At 51.1% G+C, this 18847-nt stretch overlaps 6 protein-coding genes across 6 annotated transcripts; 5 read left to right on the top strand and 1 right to left on the bottom strand.

Annotated features, from left to right (window-relative positions):
* Positions 1–470: 470 nt before the first annotated feature.
* M438DRAFT_311420 (WD40 repeat-like protein) lies at positions 471–3048 on the bottom strand. The gene is made up of 2 exons (XM_029902466.1): positions 2407–3048; positions 471–2351 (listed from the first exon to the last, which is right to left on the bottom strand). The coding sequence occupies exons 1-2, from the start codon at positions 2791–2793 to the stop codon at positions 552–554; spliced, it is 2187 nt and encodes a 728-aa protein (XP_029764971.1). The 5' UTR covers positions 2794–3048; the 3' UTR covers positions 471–551.
* A 426-nt stretch (positions 3049–3474) lies between these two features.
* On the top strand, positions 3475–5475 carry M438DRAFT_342336 (APG17-domain-containing protein). Its single transcript, XM_029904731.1, has 2 exons — positions 3475–4142; positions 4189–5475. The coding sequence occupies exons 1-2, from the start codon at positions 3861–3863 to the stop codon at positions 5296–5298; spliced, it is 1392 nt and encodes a 463-aa protein (XP_029764970.1). The 5' UTR covers positions 3475–3860; the 3' UTR covers positions 5299–5475.
* A 1650-nt stretch (positions 5476–7125) lies between these two features.
* M438DRAFT_342332 (uncharacterized protein) lies at positions 7126–9310 on the top strand. The gene is made up of 2 exons (XM_029904730.1): positions 7126–8155; positions 8460–9310. The coding sequence occupies exons 1-2, from the start codon at positions 7480–7482 to the stop codon at positions 9257–9259; spliced, it is 1476 nt and encodes a 491-aa protein (XP_029764969.1). The 5' UTR covers positions 7126–7479; the 3' UTR covers positions 9260–9310.
* A 139-nt stretch (positions 9311–9449) lies between these two features.
* M438DRAFT_362067 (uncharacterized protein) lies at positions 9450–10354 on the top strand. Its single transcript, XM_029907556.1, has 2 exons — positions 9450–9706; positions 9767–10354. Exons 1-2 carry the CDS (start codon positions 9528–9530, stop codon positions 9900–9902), a joined length of 315 nt encoding a protein of 104 aa, XP_029764968.1. The 5' UTR covers positions 9450–9527; the 3' UTR covers positions 9903–10354.
* Positions 10355–11099: 745 nt separating this feature from the next.
* On the top strand, positions 11100–13419 carry M438DRAFT_342330 (glycoside hydrolase). The gene has a single exon (XM_029904729.1). The coding sequence runs from the start codon at positions 11528–11530 to the stop codon at positions 13175–13177; it is 1650 nt and encodes a 549-aa protein (XP_029764967.1). The 5' UTR covers positions 11100–11527; the 3' UTR covers positions 13178–13419.
* A 434-nt stretch (positions 13420–13853) lies between these two features.
* Positions 13854–15854, top strand: M438DRAFT_265321 (N2,N2-dimethylguanosine tRNA methyltransferase; the record flags this gene model as incomplete). Its single annotated transcript, XM_029900014.1, has 2 exons — positions 13854–14303; positions 14382–15854. 2 exons carry the CDS (start codon positions 13854–13856, stop codon positions 15852–15854), a joined length of 1923 nt encoding a protein of 640 aa, XP_029764966.1.
* Positions 15855–18847: the final 2993 nt, after the last annotated feature.

Below are 18847 nucleotides of genomic sequence, written 5' to 3'. Positions count from 1 at the left end.
GGGCAGTGCCAGCAAAAGTCGGCTGTCTTTTCTCTCTGAATCGCTAGAGAGTGTGCGCAAATGCTTGTTGTAAAGAATGGGATTGGCGTAGTAGACTCGATGTCTGTTGGTGGGAAAGCGCAAAGTGGGCTGTGAGCTCGAGAGTTTGCTGTGACTGACGGAAAGTACAAGGCAGCGATCGTCATTCATATGCCAAGTCAACTTTTTCGAGGGTCCATGCACGGCCCAAGTGAAACTCCGTCTCTCACTCCGAGACTCGGCGTCAAGTCATGGTGTCTTGCAACCTGCTATTGTTTCAATTACATGGTCTCTGTTCAGCTCATGAGAATACTCATGTTTGACAATGGCACTATATCATATGGCGCGACATGTGAATGCAGATTTGTGTTCATAGTTAGATTGATCAGATAATACTCCGTATCCGACAGTAGATTCATTCATCCAACTCCTTCTGTGATATCTCCCTATTACGCCAGGCACCTTCGCTAAGTGGTTATACCCTAAGAAATGCAAAACCAAACAGATAATAAACATCAACCATCTTCTCCATCTCATTGCTCTTCGCAATCGCTCCCTTCTCCGGTGTTGAACATCAACATGCGTACTTCGCAGTCTTCGCTTCCAGAAACTAGTCGACTGTCACTGAGGCCGATGCAAGTCACGGGGCCAGCGTGACCTGTCCACGTTCGCTCGCACTTGCCACTGCGCGGGTCCCAGATCTTGACAGTGCGGTCTTCCGATCCAGAAACCATACGCAAGTGGTCTGCCGCAAGCGCCCAGATACCTTCAACGTGGCCAAAAAAGGTGCGCAAGCATGCTGTAGTCGTGGGTGGCTTTTGTACTGGGTTTGCTGCATCTACAGCTGGCGATACCGCAGGGGCATGCACATCCCACAGGCGGATTGTGCTGTCCAAAGCACCGGTAAGCATATAACGAGGAGGCGCCGGTCGATCAGGCTCGTCCGGCCAGAACGGAACGATTGAGTCAGCAGAGGTAGTTGCTGGGTGATGCGAGTGCTTGTGTGCAGGTGTAGGGCCAGAAGAGGTAGACGATGTGTCATCTTCGTTCTCTCCAGAGAGCAGATCCGCATCGTCAAGCTCGAACTCTGGAGGGAGAGCTACAACCTGTTGCACCTGCCCGACGTGTCCCTCAAAGACCTTGATACATCGGCGTGTGTCCAAGTCCCACAAGCGGACAGTACAGTCATCTGAGGCAGAAATCAAAGTGCGCGAAATCGAATCAAGCTTTACTGCATTGACCCAATCGGTGTGGCCCTTGAGGAGGAAAGTGCCTTTGGATTTGCCATCGAAGACTCGGATAGTGTGGTCCATGGAGCCCGAAGCAATGTAGCCGGCGTCAAAGTTGACACAAATGACGCCGCCTGTATGAGCTCGGAAGGTTCTTAGACATTCTCCAGTTCGCCAGTCCCAGACCTTGGTTGTGTTGTCCATAGATCCAGTGATGAGCTTCTGGTCGTCGAATTGCAGGGTACGAATACCCGACGTATGACCCTCGAGTGTCCGCAATTCTGTTCCTGTCTTAATATCCCAGACCTTTACTGTGCAGTCGTATGATCCAGTGATCAGAACATTCTCATCGAATTGTAAACACATGACACCGTTGGTGTGGCCTCTGAAGATTTTTGTCGAGCACCTGCCGTACTTCCAGTTTGTGCCAACCTTGAAACGATCTTTGTACACATCCTTCCATGGGCGTCTTGTTTGTGGTTGGAAATATGAGTCACCCTCCTCTTTACCGGATGCTTGGGTACACATTTTCTTCTGCGGCAGGGCGGGTTCGTCGTCAAGCTTGCGCTTCTCACCAACGATAGCGAGCGCTTGACTGGTTGGTGGGGCGCTAGCGGTGCTGAGGACGGGCACTGGTGCCTCGACCAGTGGAGTAACGGCTGGTGACCATTCATTGTTGCCTCTGGAAATGGCGCGAAGCTGAATCTGTCTCTTTTCAATTCTCAATCGCTTGCGTTCGAGTAGAGGCAGACCCCAGCCACACTTTGTACACTTGCGGTCGATGTGCTGCTCGCACATTCGGTGCCAAACAACGTCGTCGTCGGCCAGGCTCCTCCAGCGCCGGCTGACTTGAGCAGCTTTACACAGCGAGGTTGTGTCGAGGAAACAGAGAATCCTGAAGCCAAGCTCTGGTGGCAGAGCAGAGAGGAAGTCGATCTTGATCAGGTCGCGAACGGAAGCGGAGATGTAAGACAGCTGAGGGAAGCAGCACTGGGAGAGGATGCCCTGGAGCATAAGATTGCGGTGTTTGGAAGGAGCGGCGGAGAAGAGAGACCAGACGTGGGATATGGCTTGTTGGTCGGACTGGGAGAGAGTACCGAGTTCCTATTCATGGGTCAGCATACCGTGAGTCATTGCAGCAGCGAGGATCGCATCGTACATTCTGGAGTTGTTCCATAGAAGGCTCGTTGGCTTGACGTCTACACTTGAGATCGGGGCGATGACGATAGCAGAACTTTGTACTTGAGGTGTCTTGGAGGTGATCGTGGTTGTGGTTGTCCGAGTTGGACTGGGGCATCAAGTGGCCGACAGGATTGTATTGGGTAGGGATGTGCTTGGCCAAGAAAGGAGCGATGGCCTGCTCGGCATGTTTGGAGTTTGAAGGGATTGAGATGTTTTCATCGTTGGTGTTGTCGTGATGGCGGAACTTGTGGCCCTCATGTTCGTGATCGTGATGGCACAGGCCTTCCACTTCAATCTGTCGAGGGCCGGACCGGCTTTCGGACGAAGCGTTGACTTGCGACTTTGGATCCAGATCTGACGCCATCCTAGTAGAGATAATCCCTCATACAGGGGCGTGCGTAGTCGAGAGCAGTCAGAAAGTCGTGGAGCAGGTTTGGAAGGAAATGGTGTGTTCGCGTGATCGCAATGGCGGTACAAGAGTGTTTATGGCGGGTTGAACAGGTCGCCCGGATTGACGGAGAGCGAGTGTATGTATGTATCGATGGTGCGACGATGACTGCAAGGGGCGAGATGGGAGAAAGCGCTTGTTGTGCTGGACGTCCTTCTACGCTGATTCGCGATATGGCGTGCTATTCCAGGCGTCTGAGGAAGGCAAAGAAGGGTTCACGCACCGACCACCTTCCAACTGGCCGTTTCCGTAATCACTTTATCGCGGGCAATCATGCCACGGAGAAGTTACTGGGCCGCTTCTCCAAAAGCAATCTCGCTATTGACAAGGTGGATATCAATCTGATAAGCAATCGAGCCATTGAGGAGATCTGTCTATTACATGCCTGTCATAAGGCTTGCTTCTGATGAGAGGCACGATGTTTCTGCTGTGGCTCTCTTACTCAGGGGGGCTTGACCAACAGCGGCGTCGCTACCAGAGACCCGAGTTCGCTCGGCAGGCAAAATCATTGGTCAGCCTTACGTACCAATTGGTCACGCAACACAGAAAAAATGGAAGATTTCGCAAACTTTGACTCAGAAGATGGGATTGCGACATCAGACAGCATACTGATGCCTCCTGCACAATCCTAGCCAAAAGATGCAGGAGGCACTTGGAACAGAAGCAAAACTGGTGTAGAAGATTAGCTGCACCCGGGCAGATTGTCCGGACCAGGGTGACGGATAATGGATAGCGAGCTAAAGTACCCCAGACCCGGATGCGGAAGGAGCGACGGAATCGCTTTCCCCGCAGCGCCACAGACGAGGGTCGAGTTGCAGCTTGACAAGCAGAGTCTCAAGCCACCAACGATCGGATGTCAAGTCGAACTCCGCGAACACAAACATCAGTCGCGCCATCCAGGTCCTTCTTGCGTGACAGCTGATAACGAAAAGTAGAGAGAGCCTTGTCGTCCGAGCAGACGATGCTCAAGGCAGCAGGTCTGGATGAGTGAACAGTCCCGGCAAGCGTCGCCCTCGCGCAGCATCGATGAGCTGGAACGTCTCGTGCTGCATTTTGTGGCAGCTAAGCGCTCTCTATCCTCGACCGCTCTGGTATCTCGAGCACACGATGTCGTGACGACAGCCCGGGGCCTTGTCGAGGAGAAGGCCGTGCTGACAGCCAAGAATGCCTTTGTCCGGCAAGGAGTGCTGGAAGAAGCCACCGTCTTGGTAGCCGTAAGGGACGCTTTGGACAGCATCGGTCGCGAAACTGATGTTGACTTCAAGGTACGACCGATTCCGTTATCTGAGAGGCTTCGACTCACGGCGTCAGGCAGTGATACATCAGCTCGATCTCGCCGACAACCGCCTGCAGGCCACTTTGGTACAATTGACCAGCACCCAAGTAGACACTTCAGAGCTGCACTCCCGAGGTGCCACGCCCGATAATCAGAAAACCCTCCATGATTTCATCGACGAAGACACGCATCTGAACCTGATCGAGTCCCTGCGCAGCACCATCGACTCCCACAAGGCAGCCGAAGGCGACTTCCAGCGCTCGCAAGACTCGTTCGACGATCAGATCCGCGCTCTCGATGCTGCCGTCAACGACGCCGATCAGGCCACCGAGAACCAAGACGATCTCTCCCCCATACCGCCCTTGTTCCACGCACTGACAACACATGCGACTGAGACAGCATCGCTGCTGGGCTCTCTGGTCGCACACTACGACCTTTGCACCTCGGCGCTCAAACATACTGAAGGAGGAGGTGAAGCCGCTCGACAAGCCAACCCTTCTTCTGCCGAAGATGCTCCTGAAGACAGTCTATACAAAAATCTACCTCTTGGCCCTCTGAACGAACACGAGCGTCAAGAGATGCTTGCCGTCGTCGAAAACGACGCTCAAGAGGTAGAGGATGTTATTCTCGAGATCCGCGAACGTCTTTCCGAGATGGAGGCCCAACTCGAGCAGTTGCAAGCACATTCCCAGGCCATTCGTCTGCGCCATAAACTCCTCGGCCGTGTGTTGAATCTGCTACGTACACTCGGAGGTAATCTGCCTGTCTTCATTTCTGCTGCCAAGCTCTATGGCAATAACTGGAGCGTACTAAAGGAAACCCTGATTGCAAAGGCAGAAGAGCTAGCTTCCTTGACAGACTTCTACGAGTCTTTCATCGCTTCATATGCCTCATTACTGCAAGAGGTCAACCGTCGACATGCCGTCGAGAACAAGATGCAGCGTATTGCTGACAAGGCTCGCCGTGAAATCGAATCATTATACAAGGAAGACGTTGCTATGCGCGAAGACTTTGTCCGAGGAACTGGGGAATTCTTGCCACGAGATATTTGGCCTGGTCTAGTCGATGCTCCAAGGCGCTGGGACATTAGAGCCGCGTCACCGGAAATGCAGCGAGAACCTGAAGAAGACGAACAACATCAATGACGCGTCTGATCCTGAAGATCTTAAGCCTACATGGAGGATGGTACTACGTGATGAATAACACGGCGTTACAAGGAGAACTGGCTGCGTTTGCTTTTCTTTTCTGGTCGCGCCTGTTTCTTCTTATATCCATACAGCACAAGCATATTCTTCGTCAATACAGAGTCTTGTTGATACAGATTTTTTGGTCTTCATGATGTTTTCTAATTAAGGTCCTCTGCAGACCTAGGCTCTTTAAGCAAGTTGGGTCTCGTTTCTCTCGAGTCCGTGTCACGGCGAGACACGCGGTGTATCATCCTATGGCGTACTCACGTGCTAAATCCGGCAAATGTTGCTGTGTGTTTCTTTGTTCCCTCAGGAGGTGGTTCAGCTGACACATCCACGTTATGCGTTCTTTGTCTTTGTTTGCGCCAGCGTCTCATAAAGCTGGCCAATGCCAAACATTACTTTTGCCAACATCCTCTGGACTTCCACTATAAAACATGCATCCGCCGAACTCGACTTTGCGACACGACTTGCCTGAAGGAGGCTCAATAATATCGAGCCCCTGGGTCAAATCATCCCTAAGATGGCTGCTGCGACCGATTTTTGGCACCAAGCAAGTCGGCTACTTTGGCAACCGATAGATTTGCGTCGAGGACGACCTGAAGCGTTGATGAATACTCGTCTCCGGATCTGGCTTGGCCATACCTCATATTTACTGCGAGCGGATCATTACCTATGCTCTCAGCGCAAGCCGCCCGTACGACTTCTTACCGAGGCGAAGTTGCAATGAGATTCAGAAACCCATACAATTTTTGCCCTGAATTCACGGTCTTCATGTGACCTTGTCGGCTTCTGCGACGAGCCATGACATCTCGTAGCTACTTGCTTCGCTCAGTCCGCCATCTCTTCCATGTTCATCGCCATTGGGTTTTGGCATGAAGAGTCGAAACGCTGTTGGCAGCATCATTGGGGATCTAGAATGGAATGTAGTACGGAAGAAACGTGTCGATTGGACGAGAAGTCCAGGTAGCGACGTAGAGTACAAGTGCCGACTTGTCTCCCCTGACACGACGACTCGTAGACCAAGAAAGGGTCCTCATGGCTCTTCCAGACGTGGCTGAGGAGGCTCTAAGCCGGTAATAACTCGGTACCTAGCACCGAGCAATCAGCAAAACGTATCTTTGTAATCAGCGTAAATTCAACATCTCCCGAGCCATCACGATCATGTTCTCAAGTTGATGAAAGTCTTCATATTTTGATCGGTTAACCCGCTTTTACACCGCCCCAGACGCACACGTAGAGGAGCAAACTTGCAAATCAGCACGAAGGCGTCAGCAGAGGGAAGCCTAAACGGTGATCTTGGGTCTCGCAGCCATGGGTCTGGAGTAAGGGTATCGCGTGATGGGCCGTCGCTGATAGAAGCGCTATGCATTTTTGGGGGAGAGGATGGGATGATGAATTCTTGGATGGTAGAAGAGAAGAGAGAAGATTGGGAGTCGCGAAAGCGGAAACTTGACACGGAGAATGCAGGAACAGGAGGCAGGTGACTCACTCGGGCCTTCCCTAGAGTGAGAAGCATCAGGATTCGGAAACCACATCGCATGCGCTCAAAACACGCCTGGAAATCTTTTGGTTGAGATACGGATACTGTACATGAATTCCAGGCTCAACTCCGGAAAATAATTACAGTCGTCACTCCACCTTGATGGATGTCAAGGTTGGGAGCGAGACGCCTCGCGATGTCGGCGGGATGAATGTGTGCACGGTTCACCCTCCATGGCAAAATTCCGGATCGCGACAACGCGCGCCGCGTTCGTGTTTGCTTTGTCATCTCTCCAACCTCGACATCATCGTCGTCTTTTGAGACACACCATCTTCTGGTATTGCTTTGCGCTTCTGCATCACCTCTACCTTCTGCTGTCCTTGCCGCTAGTCTTGCCATTCCTGTGATTCACAGGACTCTCCAGATCACTCGTTGACCTCGGATTGGGCGCGCACTTGTGACTAGGCTGCCGAAGTTAGAACGTGTTCTGTAGCGCGTAGTTGCCTCCTTTCCTCTATACCGCGATTATTCCTACGTTCATCTCTACGAGTCAGGGCTGCTTGTCATCGCCCAAAAGCCCGGGTGGGAGGGTTACTCGAGAGACATCGAGGGCTTTCAATTTCTGATCTGACCTCGAGAGCCAGGATACTAACACCATGAGCACGACGACTATAGCGACACCGGAACCTCTCTGGGTCTTCGAGAAAGCGGTCCTAGTGCACGCACCTGAATTCGATGTCGCCTGTACTGCTCGGCTCCGTATGGCGCACGATCACAATACGGACCAAGGCTCGGTTTCAATTCGCATTCAACTTGAGCTTGCTAACTTTGGAAAACAGTTGCTTATGCTGAACATTCGACCTGAGTTGGTTGACACGTGTACAGTAGTTCCCAAAAGCAATGACAATCTCATTCCGTCTCGTCTTTTCCCCTTGGTCCCTGTCTCCGTGACCAACTCAGCTGCCGTTTCGACCTTGATCCTATGCTTGAATTCCACCGGTGTCGTCCTTGTTCCACGCTCAACCAATGACACGACTTTGAGTGCAGCCAAGCCTACCGACGCCGCTTTCCACGCTTTCCAAAGGATCTGCCGAAGCAACATCATACATCTGCACTTTTCCAAGCAGCAACTGAAGAATGATGACATCCGTCAGCTGCGAACTTTTTCTGGCGCCCTGCGTGCTGGCCTTCTCAGCGCTCAGCCGTTCGATTACAAGCGGCTCGACGCAGGACGAGGTGCTATCGAAAAGGACTGGCGGGTGTTCGAGGCATCTGAAGACCCACCGGCTTATGCTGCCTCTGTAAAGAGCGTACTTGGCAAGCGTACCCGAGGTAAGTTCATACCTGGCAGCTGATGTCAAATGCGTGGACGTTGCGTCTCCCAGTCACACGCAGACAGCTTCTAGCTGTTAAATTGCACAACATTTTCCTGGGCCGGAGAATATCCATTGAGATGGTCATTGGTTGGTTCCCGGCGTTGCGCAGTCTCTCAATGGACGGTCTCTGTCTTAAGACAAACTTTGTGTCTTTCTACAGCCGTCTTGATCCAACGGCGTGTGTACTGGAGAGCTCGTTCTAGTCAGATTGGTATCAGCCGGCTCTTCCCCCTGAGACTGGTGAACTGATCAGTGTCTAGATGGTTCACCTCCTGAAGAACCCTCATTGCCAGCCCCATGTTCCCCAGCGCCGCCGCCTTGGTCTCCTACTGAGGTCAATACCCCTACCACTCGCTCCTGCTCTCCTGCGCATATCTCTCCGACGCATTTTATCGAACCAACACAGAGTCGCAAGGAACGCCTCAAGGTCTTGGGGTTGCAGCAGCAGCTTCATGGCCTCCCTGATTCCCTTGTGCGCCAAATACTGGTAGGGTCTGGACACAACCATCTACTCGTTCTAGCGACCGAAGGGGGCCTCGAGAAGCTATCAAAAGGCACGAAGCTTTTCAACAACTCTGAATCGCCACCGAGAGGTCTGACAGATGAGTCAGAGGATACCATCGCTATCACTAGGATCGACAAGATCATCGAACAGCGTTTAGGGCAATTGACCAAGGATGCTTTTAAAAGGCTTACCCGGACACACCTGAACACCCTGGTCGAATCACAACTACCGGTCGCAGCCGATCTCTTTCTGAATGGCGCAGTCGCTGACTACCGCGACCAGTTTCATGAAGAATGTCAGCTGAATGAGAACAGCGTTCGCGAGAACATTGATGAAGGTCTCACTGAAATACGCGACGTAACCAACGATTGCACCAAAGAGGTCCAGGAGTTAGCTCAACAGTGTATGGATAGTTTAGACGAGCATAGCAAAAGGCTTGACGCGTCGGCTGAGCATGAACTTTCAAAACTCAAGCGCTGGTTCGCTGAGCTAGCTGGTTCCTTCCTTGACAAAGAAGTTCCCAAGTCCTCGCCTACAAGAAGAGTCTCCATGTAACTACACCCTATATAACTGCATGTATTACCGAGACCAATGGTGACTCAGACATTCCCTTTGAGTACAAGTGTACGTTGAGTACGAAACACAAAATGTAGGGCATTAGTAATCTCTCCGAAGCCCATAGCGATGCCGGCTCACAAGGCGTCTTGGTTCTTCTTTCCTATAAGAAGTAGCAATCCCTTTGTAAGTTCTGGCTACGGCTATCGACTGCATCTCTTTCTGATTATCCGCCAAACCTACCTTTCAGACACATTGATCTAACACGATGACTGTCGAGGTCATAGCGAACGTGTTCCCAGCTCTAGGCAAAGAGGATGAAGTCGCAGCTGCTCTGCAGTCTGTAGTAGCCTCAGCTCGTGAGAACGAGCCTGGTTGTCTACGTTACCAAGTGTACAGCCACCGTGACTCGGATGGCCGTATACTGCAATACGTCATTCTTGAAGAGTGAGATATCATGCCTCCGAACAACGGTCATGAGGGAAGGTTGACAAATTCCTATCGCAGATACGAAAACCACGCGGCATTCGAGAACCACATTGGTTCTAAGGCCTTCAACAAGGCGAAAGCTTGTTTAGAAGATCAACAACTGTTGGCTAAAGCATTAGAGATCATGTTTGTGGACAAAGCCTTTGGTTTTTAGAAGTGCTTCTTGCTGTCGTACTTCACGAATCAGCCTTGACTCGGAGGACGATACACGACGTATATGGTTATCGAATTTTGGAGTGCGCAATGGAAGCCTATCTCTGGTTACCTCCACTGCAGCGTAACATATCTTAATGCACATGCGGAAGAAATGTTAAGAGCAGGGTCATCCCACAGATATCGAAGCCTTCGCGATGCCAACGTGAACAGTACATGTGGCGGTACCGCCGGTTGGGAACGGCCCTGATGCAGTGCCTATCACATTGAGAAGATCATGATGTCCGAATTAACATCCGCAAGCAACTTCCCAAGTCTCGCGTCTTGACTCGCAAAGGTTGAGTACCGTCAACTCTTGCCATATCAAAGCGTGCTGCAGACGGAGACAGGCGCCAGAGTTTGCTCGCTGGCCCACCGCTGCGAACTGACAAATGCCATTATGCCATTTCACAGCCCCCGAGAAGCTAATGCACTGATCTTCACCAGAACAGCTCCACGAGCCTCGGGGATCCAGAAGATTGGGAAGGAAGTGGATGCTCCACCACAGCTGTAAAGAGCTCTGTGCTCTTAGAGCTATTATGGATAGGTGACCGTTTTTGGCGAAGCTTGGCAGTGATGTCCTGGATGATTAGACGCTCCCAGATGACTTGCTCAGTAGTTCACACAATGATTTGTATAGCCACTTTGAAACGTCTGACTCGATGAACAAGACATATCGCCATTGCCATCCCCACAGCTAAGCCATGGAGGCCTTAAACGTAGAAAATAGAATGGTATACGCGATGTACGAAGTAAGTTGAGAGAGTCGTTGAAGGAAGATGAAACTCGGGGAATTAATCAGGGTGCTGGGAGCAGCCGGTCGAGCAGCCGGGCGATCGATCTATTTTGGCCATCGTGGTCATATTTCTTGGGCAGCGTCGACAAGATTATGGCTTGGAACTGGACATGATTATTTTCAAGCAGATGAAGCATGATGAAGTTTACTTGAATGATCACCTGCATACATCATGATATTGCATTCATCTGGAACATTCTCGTAGCGTGAGTGCAACTAATGATGGTCGCCAAGCTGATGGTATTCAAAGCACTGAGTTGTGGCCATTGCTCTTTCCCGTCATGCCGGCTTCTCTTTCTGGACATGAAACACAGTCTAATCTCTCTCCTTCCGTCAACCAGCTCATTTTTTCATTCATCCAAAAGCCCAATTCCATCATTGTACGGCACGAAAACTGTCTAGTCCCCAGGTTTCTGGCTCACCGTGCCGAAATCGAGCATACTTGCGAAGCTAAGGATATGTCCAAGCTTTCAAACCCAGACATTTTCCTCAAGTCTCCTCTAGAACATCACAAACTCTGGAAATATCCATCCTCCAAGCCTCGATTGTCAGTCGACTCGGCATGATAGACCGGAGAAACATCAGGAATAGCGACCTGTCATCGTATGTCAATACGGCAGTGTACGAAGGAGAGGTGAGAATGAAGGTATAAGTATATCCAGCTTCTGTCCTCCAAGTTCTAATCCATCATCAATTCGTTCTCTTTTCTGCTTTCCTTTGCTTGCTCTTATTGTCGTTCCGTCCTCTCATTCTTTACCACATTCACTGTTCCCTCTCTTTCACACATCAACATGCGTGTTTCCACTGTGGCATCCGCTGCCCTGATCGCAGGTTCGACTCAGGTGCAAGCTGCTCCCACTTTCGGCTTGGTCTTCGGTCTTCTCAAGGGCATCACCACTGCCGTCCACACCGATATCAACCTTCTTCTTGGCTCTCTCGGCCTCGGCTTCCAGACAAATGCCAACATCCACGGCCAGGCTCTCGGCTATGGTGGTATTGGATGCCCCTTCTCCTACAACAACCAGGCTGGCGTCTCTGTGAGTGCCGGTCTGCACGGTGGTCTCTCTCACAACATCGGTTGGTCTACCGGTATTGAGGGCCGTAACTTCATCAACTGGAAAAACTTCAAGGGCAATGGTGTCACCCTCAGCGGATGGCTCGTTCAGGACAAGACTCTCGACATTGACTGGTGGAACAAGTACGGTTCCGACTGCGATGATGAGTGGTCTCTGACTGCCAAGCTCGGCGGTCAAGCCGGTGCCGTGCTCGAGGCTCGCTATGCCTCCTACATCACTACCAGCTACATCGACTCGCTCGCCGCTGCTGGTATCAACCTTCTCAGAATCCCTACCCACTACTCTGCTTGGATCTCCGTTCCCGGCTCGGGTCTTTACCACGGTAATCAGCAAGCTTACCTCAAGACTATCTGCGACTATGCCATCCAGCGCCACGGTATGCACATCGTCATCGGTCTTGACTCCCTCCCTGGTGGTGTCAACGGCCTTGCCACTGGTGAGCGCATCGGTGCCACCGCTTGGTTCAACTCTGCCGAGAACCTGTCCTACTCCTTTAAGGCCATCGATGCCATCCTCGGCTTCATTTCCGCCACCGGTCACGTCAACGCCTTTACCGTCTCTCCCATCAACGAGCCTTGTGATGTCACTGCCAACTTCGCCACTACTGGTGGTCTGTCCCTCCAGGCTACCAACTTCATCAACACCTACGTTCAGGGTGTCTTGAAGAAGATCGCCAAGCTCGATGCTCGCATTCCTTGCATGCTCCAGGACGGTTTCCTCGGCCACGACTACTGGGCTCCTTTCTTCTCTGCCAACGCCAACCTTGTCATCGACAGCCACGTCTCTTTCGCTGGTGCCGTCGGCGCCGGAATCTCTGCTGGAGTTTCCGCAGGAGCCAACGTGGGTGCAGGTGTGAATGCAGGCGTCAACGCAGGTGTAAATGCAGGAGTTTCGGCAGGAGCCGGCTTGGGCGCAGGAATCTCAGGTGGTGTTCACGGAGGTCTCGGTCTTGGTCTTGGATCTAGCATCCACAGCGGACTCGGAGCTGGTATTCACGGTGGTATCGGTGCCGGAGCAGCTGTTTCCGTCAAGGGCAGCCTTCCCAAGCTTTCCGCCCACCTGATCGCCCCCAGCGTCTGCAAGCAGGCCTCTCTCCTCAAGGGTACCGGCAAGTTCCCCGTCTTCGTTGGCAGCTACGGTATCCAGGCCCAGGACGGCAACACCCTCTCTGGCCGCAAGACCGTCTACAACACTCAGAAGTACGCCTACGCCCAACAGCTTTCCGGTGGTTCTTTCTGCCACGCCAAGGCATACTCCAACAGCGTCTCCGTCTCTGGTGAGGGCTGTGCTTCCGACTACAACTCCTTCCAGGGCTTGATGTCTGCCGGTGTCGCCACCAAGAATACCGAGTCTTGCTACTGCTAGATTGGTGGTCTGTCCAAGAAAAATGCACAAGTCTAATCTCTAATATCTTGTCTAATGTCGAAGAAGGAGGAAGAAGATCTCGAAAGAAAAAAAAACATCCCCTGAAGAAAGGAGGAACAGAATATGGATATCCAACCCCAGTCACTAATTATTGCCTGGCACTTACGCTCACTAATCTTATTTACCACCAACTAATGTCTATGTACATAACATACAATCGCTAGAATTTTTGTTACCTTTATATCAATCAACAAATCTGTTCATTGTCATCTTTCTCTTCTCTTCTCCCATAATCGAGCAAATACCATGAGCTTGATGGTTGGTTGATGGCGTGCGAATCGCATCATAGATATCCCTTTGTCTCGAAGCCAGCCGAATGAATGGACGCAAGTTGCTGTGTCTCCTACCCTTTTCGCATAAGACGGCTGAGGAGTAGCAGCTCGGATACCGGGAGAGATAAGCGATAAGAGCTGCCAAGACTGATGATCTATTCTTCTTTAGGCTTCAGCCCTTCGCAAAAAAGTAGCAGCCAGCGACAGGAAAGCGCGACCAGGACAACTGAAGGGCGTTTGAGCAGCAGTCGCGTTGCTCGATGAAAATTACATTATCTCAAATAACTCGCAAAACCTTACGCGCCGTCATCCACAAACGAGAATTCACCACTACACAATCCAGGATGAGCGCAACAATAGAGTCACTGCCAGCAGTCGACCAACTGATCGAGCACGATGGAAAGTCATACAGTACCGTCAAGGAGGGTCTAGCATACATCTTGGTGCCTCCAAATGCACGCACAGAACAGGATCCGAAATCAAAGAAGAAGGACGACGGTGAACAGCAAGCTCAGAGCGTCTTCTACAACCCTATTCAACAGTTCAACCGCGATCTGTCTGTCCTCGCAATCAAGGCTTTCGGCGAACACATGTGTGCTATCAGGATGCAAGCCCATGAGAAGAAGGTCGAGCAGAGTGCCAAGAAGAGGGAGCGAAAGAGACAAGCCGAAGACAACGAGGGAGAGGAAAAGAGAAGGAAGGGCAACGACGGCGCTGCTGTAGTGCCCGTAGAACAGAACGGGGCCGACACAGAAGCCACGACAACAGCAGGAGCTCCGGAAGCAAGCGTCGAGGTTCAGGGCAGCACTGAGGCTGTAGGCGACAAGATGGATGTCGACTTACCAGCCGCACCCAAGGAACACAAATTCAAGCCCAAGTTCCGTGTGCTGGACGCTCTCTCTGCCTCTGGTCTGCGAGCTCTGCGTTATGCTCAAGAGATACCTTTTGCGACGACGGTTGTGGCTAACGACATGTCTCCGGCAGCCGTCGAGGCCATTCGTCTCAACGTCCAACACAACAAGCTGACGGACAAGATCACTCCTTCTACCGGCAATGCTATCGGCCACATGTACAATGCTGCCTACTACACCCCGAGCCCTGAGGATGGCCCTTCGGCACACACTCAACTCAAGTACGACGTTATTGACCTGGATCCCTATGGTACCGCTGCTCCCTTCCTCGACGCTGCCGTTCAAGCGCTGAACGACGGCGGACTGCTCTGCGTTACTTGCACCGACGCCGGCGTCTTTGCTTCCTGCGGCTACGTCGAGAAGACTTACTCTCTATACGGCGGAACACCCCTCAAGGGCCCTCACTCGCACGAAGCCGGCCTTCGTCTTATCCTCAACTCAATTGCCAAGGCTGCTGCCGTTCAAGGCATCGCTATCGAACCTCTTCTGTCTCTCAGCATCGATTTCTACGCTAGAGTATGGGTTCGCGTCAGAAAGTCTCCTGCTGATGTCAAGTTCCTGGCTGGAAAGACCATGCTTGTGCATCAATGCGACACTGGTTGTGGTAGCTTCCAAATCCAACCTCTGGCCAGACATACTGCTCAAAAGAACTACACCAATTACAAGCATACTGCATCTTTGTCTACCGGTGAGAGCAGATGCCCTCATTGTGGTTTCAAGACTCACGTTGCTGGTCCTATGTGGGCTGGTCCTCTGCACAACCCATACTTCATCCGTCGCATCCTAGACATGCTTCCTGACCTGGACAAGTCTACTTATGGAACTACTACCCGTATCGAAGGTATGCTTACCTCGGCTCTAGACGAGTTGGACACCCTGGAAAACAGCCTTCAGACCTTCAAGGGTGAGACTGAAGCTCCCTTCATCCCTTCCATTCCAGGCCATGTGACCGACCCACACCCTTTCTTCTTCATCCCTAGCTATCTGTGCAAGGTTTTGCATTGCCAGTCTCCTTCCGAAGCTGCTATCAAAGGAGCTCTTCGTCACGCTGGCTTTATCGCCACTCGCTCGCATACTAAGCCTGGCACCATCAAGACCAATGCTAGTTACGAGGCAATCTGGGAGATAATCAGGGAATGGAGTCGTCAGAAGGCGCCCGTGAAGGAGGGAAAGGTTGGCGAGACTCAGGCTGGCTACAAGATCCTGCAGAAGATGAGAAAGGTCGATGAAGCCGAGGAGAAGAAAGATGGCGAGGAGAACGGAGAAAAGAGCGAAGACGAACCAGCAACGCAGCCCCCTGCCGATATCTTCAAGTTCAAGATCAAGTTCGATGAGAGATTGGGCAAAGACCAGCACAGCAAGAAGCTCATGCGTTACCAGACCAACCCTAGAGCAAACTGGGGCCCCATGAGCCGTGCTAAGGGCGCAAGCTAGGTGTGGTCTATTCTGCTTTCTACTAATCAAAACCCTTGATTGTCTACTTTATTCGAACCTTGCTCCTACACTACTGAAGCGTTGGAAATGGCTGTGAAGTATGCGCAAGTTTGAGTTGCGGCCAAGCTTCATATGCTCATGCCACCCTGTTCGAGCGTTCTCCAAGTACAATACACTTGACTTGTGGTCCGGCATTTCAACAATTGGACTCTACAGCATCAAGACCGATATGAACGCAAGTCGAACCGACCGATTGATCCTGGCGGCGATCTTGTGCATGGCCACTAGACCGATCGGACAGAAATACATGCTGAAGCTCAAGCGTCACATTCGATGCGGTCATCGCCATTTCCTCCAACAATTGGCCAGACTTGAAAACAACCAGACAGAAAATCCAGCAAGATTGAGCGCCGAGATCCAGGAGTCAATCATGGCCAACAGGCAGAGGACTGAAACCTACTTGGACATGGACAGGGAGCTTCGAAGGCTCGATGGGTATGCTCACATCATGCTAGAGGCAAGGAAAGTAATTAATAATGTTCAGCGAACTGAATCGAATCTTGCTTTTGATACCTCCTAGAGACCGATCTATCAATAGATTGATGGCTAGGCTGCAGCGTATTTCAGCCGCATAGTAATGTGCTAGGTAGTCACCACGAATGTGGAACGCAACGCCCGAATCACAAGCTCCGTAAATTCTTCCAAACCTTGAAACCTCGAACTCCCAATTTCTTTTCAGAACCGACGTACATCCCTATACTCACTCTACTACCCTGAATCTCAGTCACCTTCTCAGAATCATGATGAGTCTCTTCGTACTTTCACATCTCCTAAAGAGCGACATGAACTTGACTCGCAGCGCACGACTCATGGAAGACCACTTAGAACATCTGATTGCCGCACGAAACGATATGAATCGGATTGTCCGCGATATGCTGGCCTCTTACGACAATGCCAATGCCCAACAGAAGATCCGCATGAGGTCCATCATCCATGACTCGTTGAGCCTGGCCGCATCCTGCGACTCAATTCTCGAAAATTGGCAAACGATGCGCCAAAGCATTCATCGTGGTGACGTGTATGTTGACCTGCCTTTGCGGTCTTCTAGTGAGAGGAGTATGGACTGACACTTATGATAGTGAGGTGGCTGATGTATTGGATGAAAGTCTTCGTATGGGTCTGCTACCAGCTGACTTGGTGAGAAGCGCGTTGAGAGAAAACGGGTTACATGATGCCGGGGACTTCTGATGCATGCGGCTCAGATCTACAGAACTATCGCTCTACCTCAATGAATTGTCTTCCATTTGCTTCATGTTTGGAAGTCCTTGCATAGCTCCTTGCATACCGACACAGCTGTGCTTGAATGCTTCGCTTCACAACGCGCTGACTTAGTCATCTCATGACAGGACCATAAGTCTGCTCTCCATCCTCCATGTTTAGCGGCCACCCTGCCGCAAAGGACTTCAAGGAATTATACTCTATCACTGCATTGTCGTTCAGTCTTCTTCGAGGTTTGAGCGTGACAGGAGTAACAAGCTCAGTCTTATATTTCAATCCTTCTTGAATCTTCGCAGATATTCGCAAGCTTTTCTGCCTTCTTCAAAAGCCAGAGGCATTCATCGGCTAAATTCTTGATGACTTTCTCGCTAGGACGTTGCCTACTAGCTCTTAAACTCTCGAGTCTTGCTCTGTGAGTTACAGCGAATATTTCTAGACCAGGTTCGGCTGCTTGCTAATATACTTAGCTTCATCGTTATATAGAGCAGAAGTCCTTTCTTGCATTAGCCATCATTGCGAAAACTGCCTAACCCTCATCGAGGATGTGTCTGGAAGTCGAAGAGTACTTTTAGATTTATGTCTACTTGTTCCTTGTTTTCGTAAATGCATATCAAATATACCCTTTACTTTGCCAGACCAGTTCTGCCTGAAGCGAGGGATGGAGCAAGCGCGTCAAATTCTGATGAGTCGCGACTTCCTCGTCAACTTGACTTCGAGAACTCCCATTCTCTTCATCCTCTCTCTATGATATGACTCTCGATCATGAACACTCTCAGATTGCAACGACGAACGACTTCATCACTGCACCTTACAAAAGCGCCGTCGCTGATTTGCTGCGGTGAGATTGAACGACGTGTCAATGACCGAAACGAGGACATCGTCATTGCCCCCTCGCCCTCTCATCCAAGCGGCGTGAGATCAATGGTGCTCTTGAAAGAGATGATTGGTACAGCATACGTGAGTGGGCCCCGAGACAGAGGGCACTGAGATGGAAAAGAGCAAAGCACACCCGCACCCGCATCGTCAGATGAGACCGAAGTCAGCATCATCATTTCCACTACTCTTTTGCCATCCTCCGACCACGATAAATACTTCGTCAGACCCCGACACCAGCCTTCCGTCAAGTCTATGAATACGCGGACTGTTTCAGGAAGACTCGACTCTGCGTGTCAGTTCCATCGCAGGTCCACCCTGGCTCACACGCGCCAACGACGACCACCTGCGCAAGACCTTTCGCACTTCTCTTCACTGAAAAGTGCGGACTTCATATATCTAACTGCCGGCTCCCCTTCCACAAGTCAGCAGCCAGTTCACCAAGTGAACTAGATCATCAGACCTGCCGGGGTAGCTCAATCGGTAGAGCGTGTGGCTCTTATCAATTGATATCGTCAACCTCAAGGTCGCGGGTTCGAGCCCCGCCTTCGGCTATTCCTATACAAACGCTGTCTATCCTTTTTGCCCTATCTCGAAAGGGGCTAGAAACTCCATTTCTGATGTTTTTGATAGAGGCAGAGAAAAAGTTCGTGCCAAGATTTCGGAATTTTTGCCAAGCAAGGAATTGTGGACCCTTTTTCTGCCTTTTCTTTTCTTTTTTCCTTTTCTAGATAGTACAGTATTCCTATTTAATATGGGTTCCATGCCCTTTTGCTCTTCTAGGAATGATTGGGGATGGACGTACAGGAACAAGCCTCATTTGAGCAGTAACATGGCCGGAC

This window comes from Aureobasidium pullulans (assembly GCF_000721785.1).
Source record: "Aureobasidium pullulans EXF-150 unplaced genomic scaffold scaffold_2, whole genome shotgun sequence".
NCBI lineage: Eukaryota > Fungi > Ascomycota > Dothideomycetes > Dothideales > Saccotheciaceae > Aureobasidium > Aureobasidium pullulans.
The sequence above is the reverse complement of the archived record's forward strand: the minus strand, read 5'-3'. Positions and strand labels throughout refer to the sequence as shown.